The following is an 18,993-nucleotide window of genomic DNA, read 5'->3' as shown; positions in this document are numbered from 1 at the left end:
AGGTAGGAGTGGAACCAACTGAGGGGAGTGTGGGAGAGATCAATGGAGGAAAGTCTATTGAGGAGGATAGGGTGAGAGATTGTGTCAAAGGCGGCGCTCAAGTCTAAGAGGATGAGGATGGAGACTAAACCGGAATCAGATGCTATGAGGAGATCATTTACAATACGGATTAGGGCAGTCTCTGTGCTGTGGCGGGGGCGGAAACCGGACTGAAAGGGTTCATAGAGAGAGTGAAGGGACAGGTGGGAGTGGAGTTGAGCAGCAACAGTTTTTTCTAGGATTTTTGAGATAAATGGAAGGTTGGAGATGGGGCGGAGGTTATCGAAGTTGTTGGGGTCAGAGCCATGTTTTTTCAGTGTGGGGGTGATAGCAGCGGTTTTGAGGAGTGATGGGACAATACCAGAAGAGAGTGAGGAGTGGATAATAGCAGATATGAGAGGAAGCAGGGAAGGAAGACAGGATTTAACCAGGGATGAAGGGAGGTGATCAAGCTGGCAAGTGGTGGGCTTGGATTTGAGTATGAGGTTGGATAATTCAGCAGTCGTGGGTGGAACAAAACTGGAGAAGAAATGACAAGGAGAAGAAGGTTCAGATGGGGGGGGGGAGCAGGCAGGTTTTGATGGAGCTGGTGATGGATCTTAAGGATTTTGTGATTGAAGTGTTCCATTATGGAGTTGCAGGTTGCTGTGGAGCACAGGTGGAGGGGGAGAGAATTTGGTGGCCGGAGGATTTTGTTCATGACGGAGAAGAGAGTTCTTGAATTTCCTTCGTTGGAGAGGATGAGGCCGGAGTAGTAGCTGGATTTGGTTTGTGCAATTTGGTCCTTGTATTTAGTGATATGGGTAGTGTACATGTCCTTATGGATGGTGAGACCGTTTTCTTATAGAGTCGCTCAAGTTGGCGGTTTTTTGATTTCAATGACCTAAGAGCGGGTGTAAACCAGGGGGCAGATGTAGAGAATGAAGCAGTCCTGGTCTTCAGGGGGGCGAGAGAATTTAGAATATTTGTGAGGCAGGCATTGTAGTGAGCGGTGAGGTCATCCGGGTTTGAAAGGGCGTCTGGGGGCGGGGTACGGTCGATAATGGAGCAGAAGGTGTTAATGTTGATATTTTTGGTATTACGAAAAGAAATGAGGCGGGAGGTTTTGATTGTAGAGAGACGGAGTACGGTGTTAAAAGTGAGGAGGAAATGATCGGTTTCAGGAAAAACATCAGCAGTGGGCTTGGAGGGGGAGAGGCCAGAGCAGCAAACCAAGTCCAATCTGTGGCCTTTGATGTGGGTGGGGAAGTCAGTAAGACAGTGTATCGCGAGGCTCTCCAGGTAGGATGTGAAGTCTCTTGTGAGTGGCAGGTCGGGGTTGTCCATGTGAATATTGAAATCTCCCAGCAAAATTAAATTTGGCGAGAGAGTGGATAAGTGTGTGATTAAGCTGGAAAATTCATTGATGAAATCGCTATGTGGCTTCGGGGGGCGATAAACTGTGGCAATGATGGTTGGCGTGGGTCCAGGGAGTTTAAACACCAGGCATTCAAAAGAGCTTGATGCAGGAACGGAGACTGGTAAGACTTTCCACTTCTCGCGGTGGATTACCGCGAGGCCTCCTCCACGGCCGTTGCCACGGGGACGGCAGATGTAAACAAAGCCAGGAGGAGTGGAGTCACTCAGAGCAGCGAAGTCGTTTGTTTGTTGCCAGGTTTCTGTTAAAACGAGGAAGTCAAGTTTGCATTCGGCGAGGACGTCTTGAATGAGGTGTCCCTTGTTCGTAAGTGAGCGGATGTTCAGCAGTCCAAAGTTGACGGCGGAGGTGTCATGTTTGACGGTGGCAATGCTGTTAGCCGACCTAGCCAGGCGGGCTACTGCACGGTAGTTGGTGTTGCGGCCGCGGTTTCTGGGAGGACGTCGAGAAGTGGACCAGGTCGAGTTGATTGAGCCAGGGGTTTTGTAGTCAACATGTCTACGCGACCCGCGGTGAATGTAGCGACGTCGAGGCAGGCGAGCGATGTCAGGATGATGGTGCAGTTCCGGCGGTGGAGGCTCCGGTGCAATCCTGCGGATCCGGAGAAGATCCGCGACAGAATAGTGGAGTAGTCCTGTCATTGGATGATGGCAGAACTTCAGGAGTATCATAAATAACCCAAAGGCGGCGAAGTTGTGGCGCCCCATGACGAGGGAGAAAGGCCGGTGCGGTGACAGCCGGTAAGTTTAAGCTACCGGCGTTAGCCCGTGGACTAAGTTACGATTTGGGGTTTGATTGATCGGGTGAAGCTATGATTTGTTACATCAATCACAGTCCAAACAATCCAAAAACAGAAGGGCAAAAGAAAAATCAGAAGAAATATCTGAGCTTTTTGAAAAGTTTGGAGTGAGAAGCGGCGACATACACACCAGCGTCCTCTCACCCCGGAAGCTGAATTACCAACTAATTGCACCATTGGATTCTGAAAACAAAAATTAAATATCAAATAACAAATTCAGTTCAGCAACATTAACTCGGGAGCATCATATATAAGACAACCCCCCAGCCCTTTTTTTATCAGGATTGATGGCTGAGCCTGTTTTGCAGTGCAAAACTTATGGCTTATCAGCGTGATTACGTGTGATGTCTTCCAGTGGAGCCTTTATTTATTTGGCTTCGTGCTGTCCATAGCCAGCCTTGTAGTCACAGTGAAGCCAAGCGCGACATACGCTTCGCCATATTTCCTTGTCTTAGCTTTTGTCTCGTTATCTTCCTTTCTCTCCGCCTTTCTTTTCATCCCTATTTTAAAAAAAAACCCAAAATCATTTAGTTTCCTGAGGCTTTGTTGACTGCACTACATTTTGCCTGCTCAGTGCAAAAAACAGAGGTAGTACTTCCTGTGCACTCTGACAATGAGGGTGCCACTGCCAGCTGCTGTACTTGGCAAAAAAAATGCATGTTCCCCAGAATCACATGCCCCCCAGGGCGGCGCGCCCCACTATTTGAGATCTACCTATCTATTTATACACCCTCACACACAAACACACACATCTGCGCCCCTTGTGAGGAAACAACGGATAAAAAAATGGATGGATGGATACTTTGATTTCTTGGCAGCCTGGTGGACGAGTGGTTAGCACGATGACCTCACAGTGCAGAGGTGCAGGGTTCGATGCCGGCTCCGCCTCCCTGCGTGGACTTTGCATGTTCTCCCTGTGCCTGTGTAGGTTTTCTCCGGGCACTCAGGTTTCCTCCCACATTCCAAAAACATCCATGGCATCTAAATTGCCCCTAGGTGTGAGCACAGATGGTTGTTCGTCTCTGTGTGCCCTGCGATTGGCTGGCAACCGGTTCAGGGTATCCCCTGCATACTGCCCAAAGACATCTGGAATAAGCTCCAGCACCCCCCGCAACCTTTGTAAAGATAAAGCGGATCAGAAAATGGACGGATAGACTTTTTTTTTCCTCCCAATGAATTAACAAGATTCAGCTCATATTTGCTTGGAAGAGTGTTTTGGCCTTCATGATGTTGCCACACAGTTTGTGAATTTTTGTTTAACGCTGTTGCAGTGAGAACACAAAGTTCGGGTCTAAACATGGACAAACCCCCATGAAACCTTGCACACACATCAGGGCTGGCTCAACCATCAATATTTTATTAGTTTCTTGTGCAATAAAAAAAAAAAAGTCTCACTAGTGCCCCTAGAACAGGGGTGTCCAAACTCTTTGCAAAGAGGCCCAGATTTGGTTAAGTGAGAATATGCGAGGGCCGACGACTCAGCCTGACATTCTTTGAACCATTAAGATTAAATACAAATAAACTATTTTATGATTATATATATTTATATATATTTATTGCAAATGGCAGACTTCATTTTTTCCAAACAAAATCACAGACCACAAAAAAATGAAAAAAAAAACACTTGGGGAGATTACAGACATCCAAGTTAATTTGCAGAATTACGTATTATTCACTATTAAATGCTCACTGTAAAATAAATTCAAGACAGTGATCACTGCATACTCAAAACTGTGGTTTTTAGCATCACAAAAAAACAATTAACTGAGATTTAATAATTTATTCAACTCAGGAATAAATAAACATCTTGCCTGCACTCATGTGAAGGGATGATACTGGGATCTCGACTGCAGTATGTAGTCCAGGTCTGGCTCAAGAACAGTGGTTTTGATGCGCAAGACGTCACGCAGGTGAGAGTCACTTAGTCTCGTCCTCACGCGGCTCTTGTTAAATGTTCATAACGGAGAATGTCTTCTCGCACAAGTATGTGGAGCCAAACAAGCTCAGCATTTTCTTAGCAAATGCTCGCATTGCTTGGAACCTGCCTTCATCCAGCTGGTGGTAGAAGTCGACAAGAGGGAGCTGTTGGTGCCGACCGCGACACTTGGCGTCACACTGCAGCTCAACGAGCTCCAGCTGCAGGTGGTCTGGAGCGTCATCAGGGTCCACGGAGAAAGGAGAGGAAAAAGTGTGATCTCCTTTTCAATAGCTGCAAAGTCCCGAAAGCGCTGTTGAAACTCCTCAGCCAGAGAGGAGATGTCTGCTGCTTACTTTGCCATTTGCGCACTTATACAGTGCTGTCCAAAATAATAGCAGTGTATATTTCTTATTGTTACATGCCAGACAAGTTACCAGTTGGTGCAGTAGATTCTCAGAAAACAAACAAGACCCAGCATTCATAATAGGCTCGCTCCGAAGGCTGTGCAATTGGGCAAATAGTTCAAAGGGGTGTGTTCAAAAAAATAGCAGGGTGGCATTCAATCTCTGAGTTCATCAATTTTGGGGAAGAAAACAAAAACAAAAACAGGTGTTAATCAGGTGGCGCCTATTTGAGGATGATGAAGCCAGCACAGGTTGAACATGCATTTGAGGAAAATGGGTCGTTCAAGACACTGCTCCGAAGAACGGTGTTCTTTGATTAAAAAGTTGATTGGAGAGGGAAGAAATAAAGAGGTGCAAAAAATTGTTGGCTGTTCAGCTAAAATGATCTCCAATGCCTTAAAATGGGTAGAAAAACCACAGACACGTGGAAGCAAACGGAAGACAACTATTAAAATGGACCGGAGAATAACCAGAATGGCAAAGGCTCAGCCAATGATCAGCTCCAGGATGATCAACACAGTCTGCAGTTACCTGTAAGTGCTGTGACAGTTAGAAGACGTCTGTGTGAAGCAAATTTATTTTCAAGAATCTCACGCAAAGTCCCTCTGTTACAAAAAAGGCATGTGAAGAAGAGGTTATAATTCGCCAAAGAACACATCAACTGGCCTCAAGAAAAATGGAGGAACATTTTGTGGACTGATCAAAGTAAAATTGTCCTTTGTGGGTCCAGGGGCCACAGACCGTGTGTGAGACGACCCCCAAACGCTGAATTAAAACCTCAGTACACATTGAAGACAATGAAGCATGGTGGTGCAAGTATCATGGTCTGGGCATGTTTCTCCTACTCTGGTGTTGGGCCCATTTATCGCATACCAGGGATCATGGATCAGTTTGTGTATGTCAAGATACTTGAAGAGGTTTTGTTGCCTTATGCTGAAGAGGACATGCCCTTGAAATGGGTGTTTCAACAAGACAATGACCCCAAACACCAGTAGACGAGCAAAGTCTTGGTTCCAAACCAATGAAATGAATGTTATGGAGTGGCCAGCCCAATCCCCAGATCTCAATCCAATCGAGAACTTGTGGGGTGATATCAAAAATGCTGTTTGTGAAGCAAAACCAAGAAATGTAAATGAATTGTGGAATGTTGTTCAGCAATCATGGAGTGAAATAACAACTGAAAGGTGCCACAAGTTGGTTGACTCTATGCCACACAGATGTGAAGCAGTTCTAAAAAACTGTGGTCATGCAACTAAATATTAGGATTGCTAAATCCTACCTTTTTTTTGGAAATACAAAATAGTTTTGAGTTTGTACAGTCAACAGCAGACGCTATTTTTTTGAACCACCCCCTTTGAACTATTTGCCCAATTGCACAGCCTTCGGAGCGTGCCTATTATGAATGCTGGGTCTTGTTTGTTTTCTGAGAATCTACTGCACCTACTGGTAACTTGACTGGCATGTAACAATAAAAAATATACTAAAAACCAGGGATATTCTGGTTAGTCACATTGCACTGCTATTTTTTTAACAGCACTGTATTTTTCTGTGGGAGACTGGTCATAATTTCCCGCAGCAATGGGAAATGTGTAGTACTGGGCTGCTCCTGTGATAGGTGTCTTTGGAAAAGTAGTAGCTTAGTCCGAAATGCCTTGATGTGTGAATACAGTTGGCTTACCAGTGCATTTTGCCCTTGAAGGCTTGTGTTCAGCGCATTCAGATGGTGCGTTATGTCGACTAAAAATCCCAAATCAGCTAGCCAAACGGGATCAGAAACTTGTGGCATCAGTTGTCCCTTTTTTGTCATGAATTGTTCAATTTCCTCCCTAAGAGCGGAGAAACGCTGCAGTGCAGACCCCGACTGAGCCATCTTACGTCATTATGAAACAAAACATCTCCGTATTCAGCCTGGATGTCGAGAAGAAACTGGCGGTGGCACAGCACTTTGGAGCGAATATCATTAATCGCTTTTATCACCCGTTTCATAACATTATCATATCTCATATGTTTAGCACAGAGAACTTCTTGGTGAATAATACAGTGGAGTTTAATAGCTCTGCCTCCTTCTTCGCTGACTTTGTTACAGACAAGGGTTGATAATCAACTCCGCTCGCCAGTCATAGCACGTGCGCTGTCCGTAATAATCCCAGTGACTTTATTCTACTGTAGTTTCATGTCATCTATGGTGGAACATACAGAAACAAATAAATCTGTTCCTCTTGTTTGGTCCTTCAGACTCTGGAGGTCCAGAAGCTCTTCACTCACGTTCATGTCGTTGTCCACTCCTCTCAAAAATATCAGTAGCTGAGCGGTGTCGGGGGCATCCGTGCTTTCATCACAGGCTAACGAAAAAAAGTCAAGCTCAGTTCCTTTTGCTTCTAATTATCTCTTAATATCTAATGAAACGTCTTCAATTCGCCGTACCCCGGTGTTACGAGCCAGGCAAATATTGGCAAACTCTTGCTTCTTCGCGGGACAAATGTTCTCGACCATTTTCATTACAGTCTTTAATAAATTCACCCTCGGTGAAAGGTTTGCAGTGCTTGGCAATCAGCGTCGCCACCTCGTAGCTTGCCTTCGTAGCATTTTCATTTGACTCGCGGGCTCTTATGAAAAAGCGCTGTTGTGCCGTTAAAACAGTTTCCATTTGCTTCACTTTTTCACCACGTTGGTTTCCATTAGCTTGTTGTAGTTGGCATGTTTCGTCTGGTAGTGCCTCTTGATATTGAATTCCTTGAAAACAGCCACAGTCTCTTGGCAACTTCGGCAGACACAGTTGTTTCGGATTTTGGTGAAAAAATACTCCAATTTCCACTTGTCCTGGAAGCGGGCGGCCCTCACAGTCAACTTTACGTTTTTTGGTCGCCATGTCAGAAATGGGCTGGGCCAAAACGGTCACGCAAGGCCAAGTGTCACGGCGGCCAGGGTGCGGCCAAAAGGCTCCTGCCATCTTCTGGTGATATGTAAAATAGTTTTTTTTGTACAAATTTATTTTATACTGTGCTCAACAGTACTGGCGGGCTGCATAGTATTGATTTTATGACAGAGGCCGTGGGCCGGTAAAAGTTTGATCGCAGGCCGCATTTGGCCCCCGGGCCGGACTTTGGACACACTGCCCTAGAAGCTTTTAATAAAGCTCTCCCAGTTGTATGTTTCACCTAGCTGTATATATGTTTGTGTATGTAACTGTGCAAGATCTGCAGAAATGTCTCTTGGAGCCATACACTGAACCTGACCGGAAGTTTGCCATTTTTAATTTACTTTAAAATTTAGCTTCACCTTTACTATAAAAGCTGCTACAACTTGACCCACAAGATTGTATCTTGTCAACATTTGTTAAATATAGTCCTGAAGACATCTACAAACTTATCGGATTGGTCGCGCTACCTACTGCAGGGGGGAAATATATGTTAGAATTTTTGATGTCCCCCCCCCCCCCCCCCCCCCTCCCCAAGCGGGTTAACCAGATTTCCTTTAATTATATGGAAGAGTATTTAGGTCAGGTCTGTCCAAACTTAGTCCTCAAGATGTCCTGCCTGTTTTCCATGTTTCCCTGCTAAAACACCCAATTTAAATGATCAGCTCATCAGCAAGCTGAAGAAGCAAAACCGTATTTTCCAGACTATAAGTCGCAGTTTTTTTCATAGTTTGGCCGGGGGTGCGACTTATACTCTGGAGCGACTTATGTGTGAAATAATGAACACATTCTATCATTTGACATGTTATTTTCACATTAAACCGCAAGAGGGGGCTCTAGGCCTGTGTTGATGCTTTCCATGTTGACAAAACTACGATGAGTCTGACGTCAGCGAAGTAGAAGAGGAAGCACCGTCTCTTCTACCTCCGAAGTTGGCAAGAGTTGCTTAAAAGTGACGCAGAGGATTAAGATTTCATTGGATTTAGTAATTTGTAGTGACACTGATGGTTTGCTGAACTTGTTAGCATGACCATTATGCTACATTTATCTGAATAACTCTTTAATATGTTACGTGAACATACCGGGCACATTCTCAGTTCATTGTTTATGCGTCATGTAACGTTAGCATATTGTACTCTTATTCAGCCTGTTGTTTTATTTTTATTTGCCTTCAAAGATGACATGTCTGTTCTTGGTGTTGGATTTTATCACATCAATTTCCCCCCAAAATGCGATTTATACTCCAGTGCGACTTATGTATGTTTTTTTGTTTTTTATTACCGTATTTTCCGCACTAAAAGACGCACTGGATTATGAGGCGCACCTTCAATGAATGGCAATTTTGTAAATTTTTGTCATACTTCGGATGCTTCGCATTATACAACAACAACAACAACAACAGTATTTATAGAGCACTTTCAAACAGCCATCGCTGCATACAAAGTGCTGTACATGGAGCAATTTAACATGCACAATAAACAGTAAGACAAATCGGTAATAAAGGCGGTAGAAAGCACCAAACAGTAAAACCAAGAACAAATCTAAGTCATGCTGAGTCGAATGCCAAAGAATACAAGTGAGTTTTGAGGAGGGTTTTGAAGATGGGCAGCGAGGAGGCTTGCCGAATGTTCAGTGGGAGGTCATTCCAGAGAGAGGGACCAGCAACAGAAAAGGCTCGATCCCCTCTGAGCCTCAGTTTAGTTCTTGGTACTTCTAATAAAGTCTGGTCCACAGACCTGAGGCGCCGGGCAGGTGTGTACGGGCGGATGAAGGTGGTGCGAGATTATTCAGAGATTTGAAAACAAATAAGAGGATCTTGAAAATAACTCTAAAATGAATGGGGAGCCAGTGAAGGGATGCCAGAGTAGGAGTTATGTGCTCCCTCTTACGAGTACCAGTCAAGAGGCGAGCAGCGGCATTCTGGACCAGCTGAAGGCGCTTAATGGAGGACTGGCTGACTCCAAAGTAAAGGGCATTGCAGTAATCGAGCCGGGATGTGACAAAGACTTGAATTACTGTCTCAAAGTGTTCATGTGAGAGGAGAGGTTTTATTTTGGCCAGCTGTCTAAGGTGAAAGAAGCTAGATTTAACAACGGCACCAATTTGCCGATCGAGTTTGAAATCACTGTCCAGTTTAAGGCCCAAGTTTGAGACTGTTGACTTAAGATAAGGAGACAGGGGGCCCAAGTCTACAGGATGGAATGTACAAGGGCCACTGGGACCAAACAATATCACCTCTGTCTTCTTTTCATTGAATCTCAAGAAATCTTGTGCCATCCAGGTTTTGATTTCTTCCAGACAGGATAGGAGTGGCCTTAATGAGAAGGCGTCTTTCTTGCTCAGTGGGACATAGATCTGGCAGTCATCTGCATAGCAGTGGAAGGGAATACCATGTTTCCTTAAGATGGAACCCAATGGGAGCAGATACAGCGAGAACAGCAGAGGCCCCAGAATTGAGCCCTGTGGAACACCACATGACAGGGGAGCAGTGCGTGACTCAGAGCAGCCAAGGCTGACACAGAAGGTTCTGTCAGCTAAATAGGACCTAAACCACTCAAGAGCACTGCCGCCAATGCCCACCAAGTGCTGCAAACGAGTCAGCAGAATACTGTGATCCACGTTATCAAATGCTGCAGTTAAGTCCAATAAAACTAGACACACGTGGTCTCCAGAGTCATTTGCCAGGAGGATGTCATTAGAAAGCGTAACAGGGCTGACTCCGTGCTATGCATCGTCTTGAAACCTGACTGGAAGACCTCCAAGATGTTATGTTCATCCAAGAAAAATTTCAATTGCATGTGCACCACTTTTTCCAGAATTTTGGAAATGAAAGGCAGTTTGGAAATGGGCCTGAAGCTTGACAGCACATCTGGATCAAGACCAGGTTTCTTGATCAAGGGTTGGACCATATATTGGACCATTATAAGGCGCAATCTACAATGCTTCCACTAGATGGTGCTACGCGCGTTCAACTTGAGAGGCGTTCATGACCGCCTCTGAAAAACGTAAATGAACTATTACTGTACTTAAATGAAACTACGAAAATTGTAAATAATTTATCAAAACAGAAAATCAAGCGAGGAAATCTCAAAATAAATTCTATATCCGCCCCTACAGAATTTATTTTGTGATTTCCTCGCTTGATTTTCTTCGTGGTTTCATTGAAGTAATCATGAATTTACGTTTTTCTGAGGCGGCCATGAACGCCTCTCGGGTGGAACGGAAGAAGAAAAGTCACGAAGACGGACAAAGACGTACAGTAGCTGTATTTGTTGAGGCTGTGAAAACCATTAATAAAGTCTGCGTTTAAAAAAAAGTAAAACCACAGCTCTCCTTTTTTCAACAAATACAGGTGCGTCTTTGTCCGTCTCCGTGCCTTTTCTTGCGTTCAACTCGAGAGGCGTTCATGACCGCCTCCGAAAAACACATTGGCATTTCCTTGAGCATAGCTCCAACAGAACGGCCAGATGTCAGTAGTAGTTATTTATTCCTTTGTTGTGTATTCACAAATGATGAAATCACAATATACCTGTATTTTTTGAAGGGGGGGAATAGAATTTATTTTGTGATATCCTCGCTTGCTTTTCAGTTTTGATGTGTTATTTTCAAATTTCGTAGTTTCATTTAAGTGATCGTTAGTTTACGTTTTTCGGAGGCGGTCTTGAACGCCTCTCGAGTCAAACTGAAGAAGAGAAGGCACGGAGACGGCGGACAAAGATGTACTTGCATTTGTTGAGACTGTTTTAAAAATACAACAGCACAGCTCTCCTTTTTCCGAGCCGCAACAAAAACGTATTTAATAAATCGGTGACACAGTTCACTGAACCAACAGCAAGTTATAACAATGTAAGCATGTCTCTAGTCAGGAGCCATTTTGGAGTCGATATATTACCGTAATGACCATACATCTGGCGCACCGGATTTTAAGGCGCACTGTGAGCTTTTAAGAAAATCGAAGACTTTTCGGTGCGCCTTATCGTGCGGAAAATACGGTAATATTTTAAAATCAACATTATCGATGAAATTAAAATGGCTCTGTAGCGCCTAGAGTGGGGGAAAAAAAATCCCGAAACATTTGACATAGGCCCACGAAAATTGGCAGACATGTGTAGCACGCAGAGATGTACAAAAAAGTCCATTACAACCATAGTCTAAAATGGGTTTTATATTTCTTTTGCCACAAATAAAGAAACGCTTCATGACTCCCCTGGTCATAATCCAAAAATGTAACGCCACTGAGTGACAACTTTAAGTGTCACTGTTTACATTTTAATGTACTGCCTGTTGAATGAATCGAACTAAATTTGTCATAAAAGCCTCAAGATGTTGAACATGCTCAACGCCAATTATTGTAACTATTTGGCAAAGGGCGTAACCGTTATGGTACCGCAACATTTTTGATGAGAGTCCAGGTCTGAAGACATCTATGAACATATTTTTCATTGTAGTGGCAGTCACCAACTGGCAAAAAGAAATACAGTACATGTTCGATTTGTTAATGTTTTCCTTTTTGCGGGTTCACTACATCTACCATATTTGGTTGGAAGAGTGTTTATGACTTTTTGCAAAAAAAAACACTGTTGTTTTGGTAACATGCAGTTCGATGAGAAAACAATGCTATGTTTGAGGGTCTAAAAATGGACAAATATACATGAAACTCCACATACATCAGGCCTGGCAAATATTTTATTCGTTTATTGTTTGATTTTTATTTTTTTTTTAAACAAAGCATCACCGGTTTTATGTTTCAACTAGATCTATGAAAATTCTATATTGTATTTACCAGCGCATGACAATAGCCACCAATTTGAATTTTCTTTCAAATTCAGCCCCATTTTCAACCTTTTATTGAGGTCACATTTGAAGAACACCATGATCTTTTTCAGACAGTCTTGAAACCGTGGGGGGCGGGGGGGTTCTTTGGATATTCACGACGATAACGAAAAGCCAAATGTGTAGCCACACTGTTTGAAAAGAAAAAAGACAGATTTTTATCTTCACATTTGTCAAAACATTAAACTTGCCTCACAGTTCAAGCCTGGTAAAATGATTTATTACAGTAAAACTCCTCTAGAACGAAACCTACATAGGCGAAAATACCCCCTCGTGTGAAAAAATCTTCATGCATTACACCATTCCCACTCTCCTGCCTCCCATACAACGAAAAAAACCCCTGTTGCATTATACGGAATCTTTTTCTCTGCTCTTGCCTCGCGACGAGATTCACTACAACAAAGTCTAATCCAACAGCGACCTCTACTGCTTCGTTCGGAAACAGCAAGAGCAACCACCAAACTGGTTTACACATGCACAGTAGTCCAGGAAGTATTTGTTATTGTTAGTTTAAGACGCAGCAAGAAAGTTGCATTGCTAAAATGGCTACAAACCGGACCTTTGGATGTCAAGCAGCTAAGACAAGAAGAGCTCTGACGCTGGAAGAGAGGGTAAAAGAGATCAAAATGAAAGACAGAGGATGCAAAACAAAATACATCAAAGGCGATTGCTCTCAGACTGCAAGGGAAGCTCGGCTTCCCCTAAAATGTCAAAAAATAAGTGATCAAATATGTGTGTACGTACAATTGTGTGGACATGTCATTGACTAAATATGTGGTACAACGCACTCAACTTTTGTTCGGAATCAGCGTCTTATTACTGGTTACGACGCGACTCTCTTCTCATTGGACGCTCAGCGTCTCTGGGAGTCTATGGACAGTGGGCGTTTATCGGCTGGCCAGGAAGCTCAGCTTTTCTGCATGATGATTGGATGATCTGTCTCTTTTTGATTGACAGCGAAATGAGCCAATCACCGATCTTATGGTGAAGGCAACCTTGTCTTTTATTTTGAAAAGGAACGGAGAGTAGAATTCACGTATAAATAAACTGACATATTTTATAATGTAGGCCGAAATTGAGGTCCCCTTCTTGACAGACCGGCATCCGCCACTGAAAGATAAGATAAGATAAGATATCCTTTTTTAGTCCGACATTATCCAAGAAATTGATGTCAGTGAAAAGTGAATGCTGATCGTAAATTTCGCAATTTCTTTCCCTTTTTTTCTTTCTACACATATGAAGTGTCAAATAAGTTTATGCTCATACTTGCACTATTGGAATAAAAATAAAGAGTACACATCCGTTTGTGTGTGTGTGTTTACATCTGAGATCAAATTTGCTACAGTGAAAAAAACCCTGTTGTGAAAAATTTCTTGCTGCGAACATGATTTCGTTGTAGAGGAGTTTCACTGTAGTTTATTTTCCTTTTTTAACATTTATTTATTTTTATTTTTTACAAAAAAGCTCAGTAGTGGCTCTGAGAAAGTTTTAAAGAACTGGTTGGATGTTTAAAGATTTACAAAAATTGAAGACTTGTGGAACAGGACAAGACCCACAAAAATTCTCTTGGGCCGTAATTTGCTCTGCTTTGCATTGTCGTGTTTTAAGTTGGGATGTCGCGATCACACTTTTTGGCACCTGAGTCTTTGGTTTTAAGTTTCTGCCAATACCAAGTCTCGATCCAACTCGGTAGTTTGGAAAAATCGAGCCTTCGTTTTTCTTGTGTGACTTAAAGCGGCACACTACTTTGCTGATAAGTAGCTCAGATGCATGTCAAATCCATCAAAGAAATACGTATAGAATTTTTGAGCATGTTTGTATTTCTTGTTGGAAGTGTCCCCTATTCCACAAGCTGTTCCACCACTTCGATTTTTGACACAACATAAAAATGTCACAATGTTGATAAGCTTGCTGTTGGAATTTGAAATCAATTGCATTGATAGTAGTATCCTAAAATACTGATAATAAAACCGATTTTTCACCTCCCTAGGGCTGCTGTCCATCCAACACCATGGGAAAGAAAAGCCGAGCAAAGATTCAGAAGTCTGGATCAGGAGCTAGTGCCTTGCCTTCTCCCAAAGAGATGATGAACCTAATTGCCGAACTGTTGCAAAGTAGGTTTATTTTCAGGAAGCAGACAATGGTTTTGACGCAGTGTGATGTGATGCAATTGTGCCTCTGTGACTGTAAAACATCTCCATACCGACCCCAAACATCCATTTTTGGAAGCAAAGGAATTATATTGATTACATACTTAAAAAACATCAATACTATAAAAAAAATCTTTTGATGGCTTGATTGTCGCCAATAAAAATCCATGAATAAACCACGTCACATTAAAAGCCGCAGGGTTCAAAGTTTGGGGGAAAAAAAATAACGGCTTATAGTCCGGAAAATACGGTAAATTGTGTGCTTTGTATTTATTTTTTATTTTTTACAAAATCGCTCAGTAGTGCCCCTAGAAAGTTTAAATGGACCAGCCCCGGTTCTATGTTTCAACAGGATCTACAAACAAACAAAAAGTCTCTTGGAGCCATATGCTTGACCTGACAGGAAATCCACCATTTTGAATTTCTTTCAAATTTGGACCCATTTTGGCTTTTATAGACGTCACATTTTAAAGAACAACTCCTAGAGATTCTATCAGTTTGTTTTGAAACTAGCAGTGCTTTTTCTAAAAAAGTTTGAAAATATAAAATAACAGCAAATATTTTTATTTTGTTCAACACGCTGTCTGCTCAGAAGAGTCATGCTGATTTTGATGGTCCTCACGTTTATGATGGCAAATGAAACTTGGATGACCAACTCCAGAAATGGATTCAGAATCAAAGAATAGCCAGGAGAAGCGTCTCCACAGAAAAAAATGAAAATCCAACAAAAGATGTCCGTCTTGGTGCTTTCGTTTTATGAAAAGGCACCATCTATCCATTGGGGCAGGGACTACAGTGGCGCAACAACATCCGGCGAATTACAAGGAAAAGATGGCCATCTTCCACTCCTACTACAGTAAAAAGATTGCCACCAGACACAACCAGCCCAACCAAATCACCAACATGGATGAGGTGGCACTTACTTCTTAGTGAACCGTACTGTAGAGAAGAAAGGGTCTGTTGCCATGGTAATAGACAGAAGCTGCCACCGATGGTGATTTTTAAGAAGACGCTGCCTGAAAAGAGGTTTCCGGCCAGAGTCATCGTGAAGGCCAATTAAGTTAGCGATTCTGTCTGCATGATTATACCGACCTTCATTAAGTAATGTTTTGGTTTGTGGCCAAAGAAAATCTATTGATCAAGGTATAATTAAAAGGGTCTAAAGAAATTGAATTAGGGGTAAAGTAATACAATTGACTCACAGAATTACAGGAATCAAATCAGTTTTCCAAAGTATATAGGATTTTGGATGTAACATATATTTTGCTTTGGGAAAATACGTTTGATTTATATTAAATTCAAAATAATGCTTTGAAGAAAATGGTGAATATAATTTGAGAAAAACAAATACGTTTAGCTGTAACCACTTTTTTTTTTAGTTTAGTCCAACAAAACTTTTTTCGGTGTAGAGATCCTGTGAAAATCCAAGGATGTGCTGAAGAAGTCATTACACACGTGATATTGTTCATTATTAATACCATAACTGACCTACTACTGTGTAGAAATATGGGGAAATGTCGAGAAAACAAATACTCCCTGTTTTCAAATTACAAAAAAGAGCAATTCGAATTATTTGTCTATGTAAATATATATATATACTGAACCAACAAATCCACTATTTATCAAATTAAACACGATGAAATTTCATGACTTTAATTAAAAATTGTACAATTAATGGACAAAGTACAGAATAACCTGCTCTGCCACAATACTCAGAAGCTGTTTGAAATTAGAGAGCGTTGTTATAATTTAAGGGATACCAGCCTTTACAAAAAATCCAAAACAAGGAAAAACATTAAGCAAAGGTGTGTTTCTGCAAGAGGTGTTCATTTGTGTGAGTGTGGGCGTGGATGGTTGTTCGTCTCTGTGTGCCTTGCGTTTGGCTGGCAACTAATTCAGGGTGTCCCCCGCCTACTGCCCAAAGACAGCTGGGATAGGCTCCAGCACCCCCGCGACCCGAGTGAGGATCAAGCGGTTTGGATAATGGATGGATGGATGGATAGATATAGATACATGTTGCAGCTCCGAAAAAGGAGAGCTGTGGTGTTGGTTTTTTAAAACATACTTTATTTATGCTTTTAACAGTCTCGACAAACGCAGACACGTCTGTGTCTGACTCCGTGCCTTCTCTCTTCTCGTTCGACTCGAGAGGCGTTCAAAGACAGCCTCAGAAAAACTTATCACTTCACTGACACTAAGAAAAGCGAAAATAATGCACCAAAACAAAAAATCAAGGGAGGAAATTACAACATAATTTCTATGGGGGCGTTTGTGAACACACAACAAAGGAATGAATAACAAACAATTCTGAGACAGTCCAGTCTCCTACATACACACAGCATGTGTTTCCTTCATTGTAAGTTTTCTAGAAGGCTTTTATTTTTTTGCGGCTCCAGACATTTTTTTTTTTTTGTCCGATATGGCTCTTTCAACATTTTGGGTTGCCGACCCCTGTGTTAGATGGAGGTAATGCAATGGAATATTGAGTATGAGTATGAGAGTATTGTCATACATGTGCTGAAGTGTGTGCTTACGTACTGCCTGTACATGCTATATGCTGTAGGCATATGTGCAGTTGAATAGGTCTATATGTTGAATTTTTTTCTTTTTCTTTTCGTTTCGGGACATACACTATAATCAGGGGTGCCAAACTGATTTTTGTCGCGGGCCACTTTGGAGTTACATCTTCCCTCGGAGGGCCATTAAGACAGTGAAACCGAATGATGTTCAATCATCACATCATATTATTACTTGTACACACCAAAAAAAAAAAAATGGCTCGCTAATTTTGAAATCATCAACCAAGTATTTTTTCAATGATTGCTCAAGTGAGTGTATACAGTGTAACAAAATTACAGATAGATAGATATGTGTGTATGTATACACACACACACACACACACAATTATATATATATATATAATGGATATATATATATATATATATATATATATATATATATATATATATATAATGGATATATATATATATATATATATATATATATATATATATATATATATGTATGATATCCTATTATTTGTTTTCAAATCATGAAATGGCCTCGCTCCTCCACCCCTACATACCTGCCTGGTGCCTCAGGTCTGTGGGCCAGACATTATTAGAGGTACCAAGAATAAAGCGAAGGTTAAGAGGGGACCGAGCCTTTTCCCTTGCTGGTCTCTCTCTTTGGAATGACCTCCCACTGAACGTTCGGCAAGCCCCCTCGGTGCCCATCTTTAAAAGTCATCTCAAAACTCATTTGTATTTTTGGGCATTTCACACGGCATGACTCAGACTTGATTTTTAGTTTTAGGCTTTCTACTGTCTTCGTTATTAATTTATTGTTTTTGTTGTTTATTGATGTATATATGATATTTGCTCCATGTCCAGCACTTGGTATAGAGCAGTGCTCTATAAGCACAGTTGAGTTGAGTTGAGAATTAATATTAACCAAGTTAAAATACTCAAAGAACAAGGGATAGGGCAAGATAAGTTTTACTTCTTCCGACTTCCTTTAAACATGCAAACTGTGCTGAATGAGGACTGTTTAAAACGTTTTGTTTTTTTACTTTTGACCAAATTTCTGTTATCTGTTTGTGTTTAATAAACAAACAAACAATCAATAACAAATGATTGTCGCCCATGAATGTACTCCTTCATGATGCAACTGGCCTAACCAGTCCAACTACAATTGATTCAATGTCAGTCTGTCAATTAGAGCAGTCCAGTTGCGATCAATTCAATGACATTAGAACAAATGAGTCATCACATACCAGCAGCTTCTTGAAACTATTTCACTGTGTAGCTCTAATCATCGCAGTGGTCCTCCATCTTTCGAACCCAACACTTGGATAGCTCTGGTATTTACAGGAAATCCTTGTGACATCATTGTGTTATTCATCTCTTCATATAAACAACAAAGCCTTGTGACATAACCATTCATCACAGACAATTTCAAGACAATCTGATTTTTGGCCTCACACAGGTGTGGTTCTGAAATGAATTTTAGACTTGGAACAGTGAGAGCACTGATTTCGAAAAAAATAAAAAAATAAAAATATGAAAAGTGGTTGAAAAAGGATATAAAATCTGGAAAAACTCGTCCTTTGGAACTTGAGGGTCACAGTTTGAGTCCTTCTGGGAAAAAAAAAAAGATATTGGAGAGATGGTAGTCTCCTCACTTTACTTTTGAGATGTCCTTAATTAAGCAAAGCACCAAATGCCTGATTCCCCCCAACTTCCATGCCCAAATAATGAAAATGTAATGAGTATCAAAATTACCGGTAATTAAAGTTAGGGTTTTTTACTTCATAAAAACTAACAAGTAATAAAACATGTAAACAAAGAGCAAAAAATGTAAATGATTAGATTATTAACCAGCACTGTAGCACAAAACTTTAAATTACTCTACAGTGTATAATGATCAAAAACAGTTAATTCACTCTCAAGTTACGGGAATTTCATTATACATATGCATATGCACATATGCAAGTTATTGTTTGCAGTTACTTGCT

The 18,993-nt window shown here is 41.5% G+C and overlaps 1 protein-coding gene and 1 long non-coding RNA gene across 2 annotated transcripts in view; one reads left to right on the top strand and one right to left on the bottom strand.

The window, feature by feature from the left end:
- LOC147196761 (uncharacterized) overlaps window positions 1-18,322 on the bottom strand; it is a 45,230-nt gene extending 26,908 nt beyond the window's left edge. The window contains exon 1 of the long non-coding RNA XR_015102616.1: window positions 18,253-18,322. This is a non-coding gene — a long non-coding RNA (uncharacterized LOC147196761). The remainder of the gene's footprint in view (window positions 1-18,252) is intronic.
- The window catches only part of setd3 (SET domain containing 3, actin histidine methyltransferase), a 55,978-nt gene that overhangs the window by 5,794 nt on the left and 31,191 nt on the right, over window positions 1-18,993 (top strand). The window contains exon 2 of the mRNA XM_086126672.1: window positions 14,318-14,441. Coding sequence (XP_085982798.1) covers window positions 14,339-14,441 — 103 coding nt within the window. The 5' untranslated portion in view covers window positions 14,318-14,338. The remainder of the gene's footprint in view (window positions 1-14,317; window positions 14,442-18,993) is intronic.

This window comes from Hippocampus guttulatus, chromosome 13 (genome assembly GCF_054856545.1).
Source record: "Hippocampus guttulatus isolate MCC_2025c chromosome 13, RoL_Hgut_1.0, whole genome shotgun sequence".
Classification (NCBI taxonomy): domain Eukaryota; kingdom Metazoa; phylum Chordata; class Actinopteri; order Syngnathiformes; family Syngnathidae; genus Hippocampus; species Hippocampus guttulatus.
Note: the sequence above shows the minus strand (reverse complement) of the source record. Positions and strands in the feature narration are given on the sequence as shown.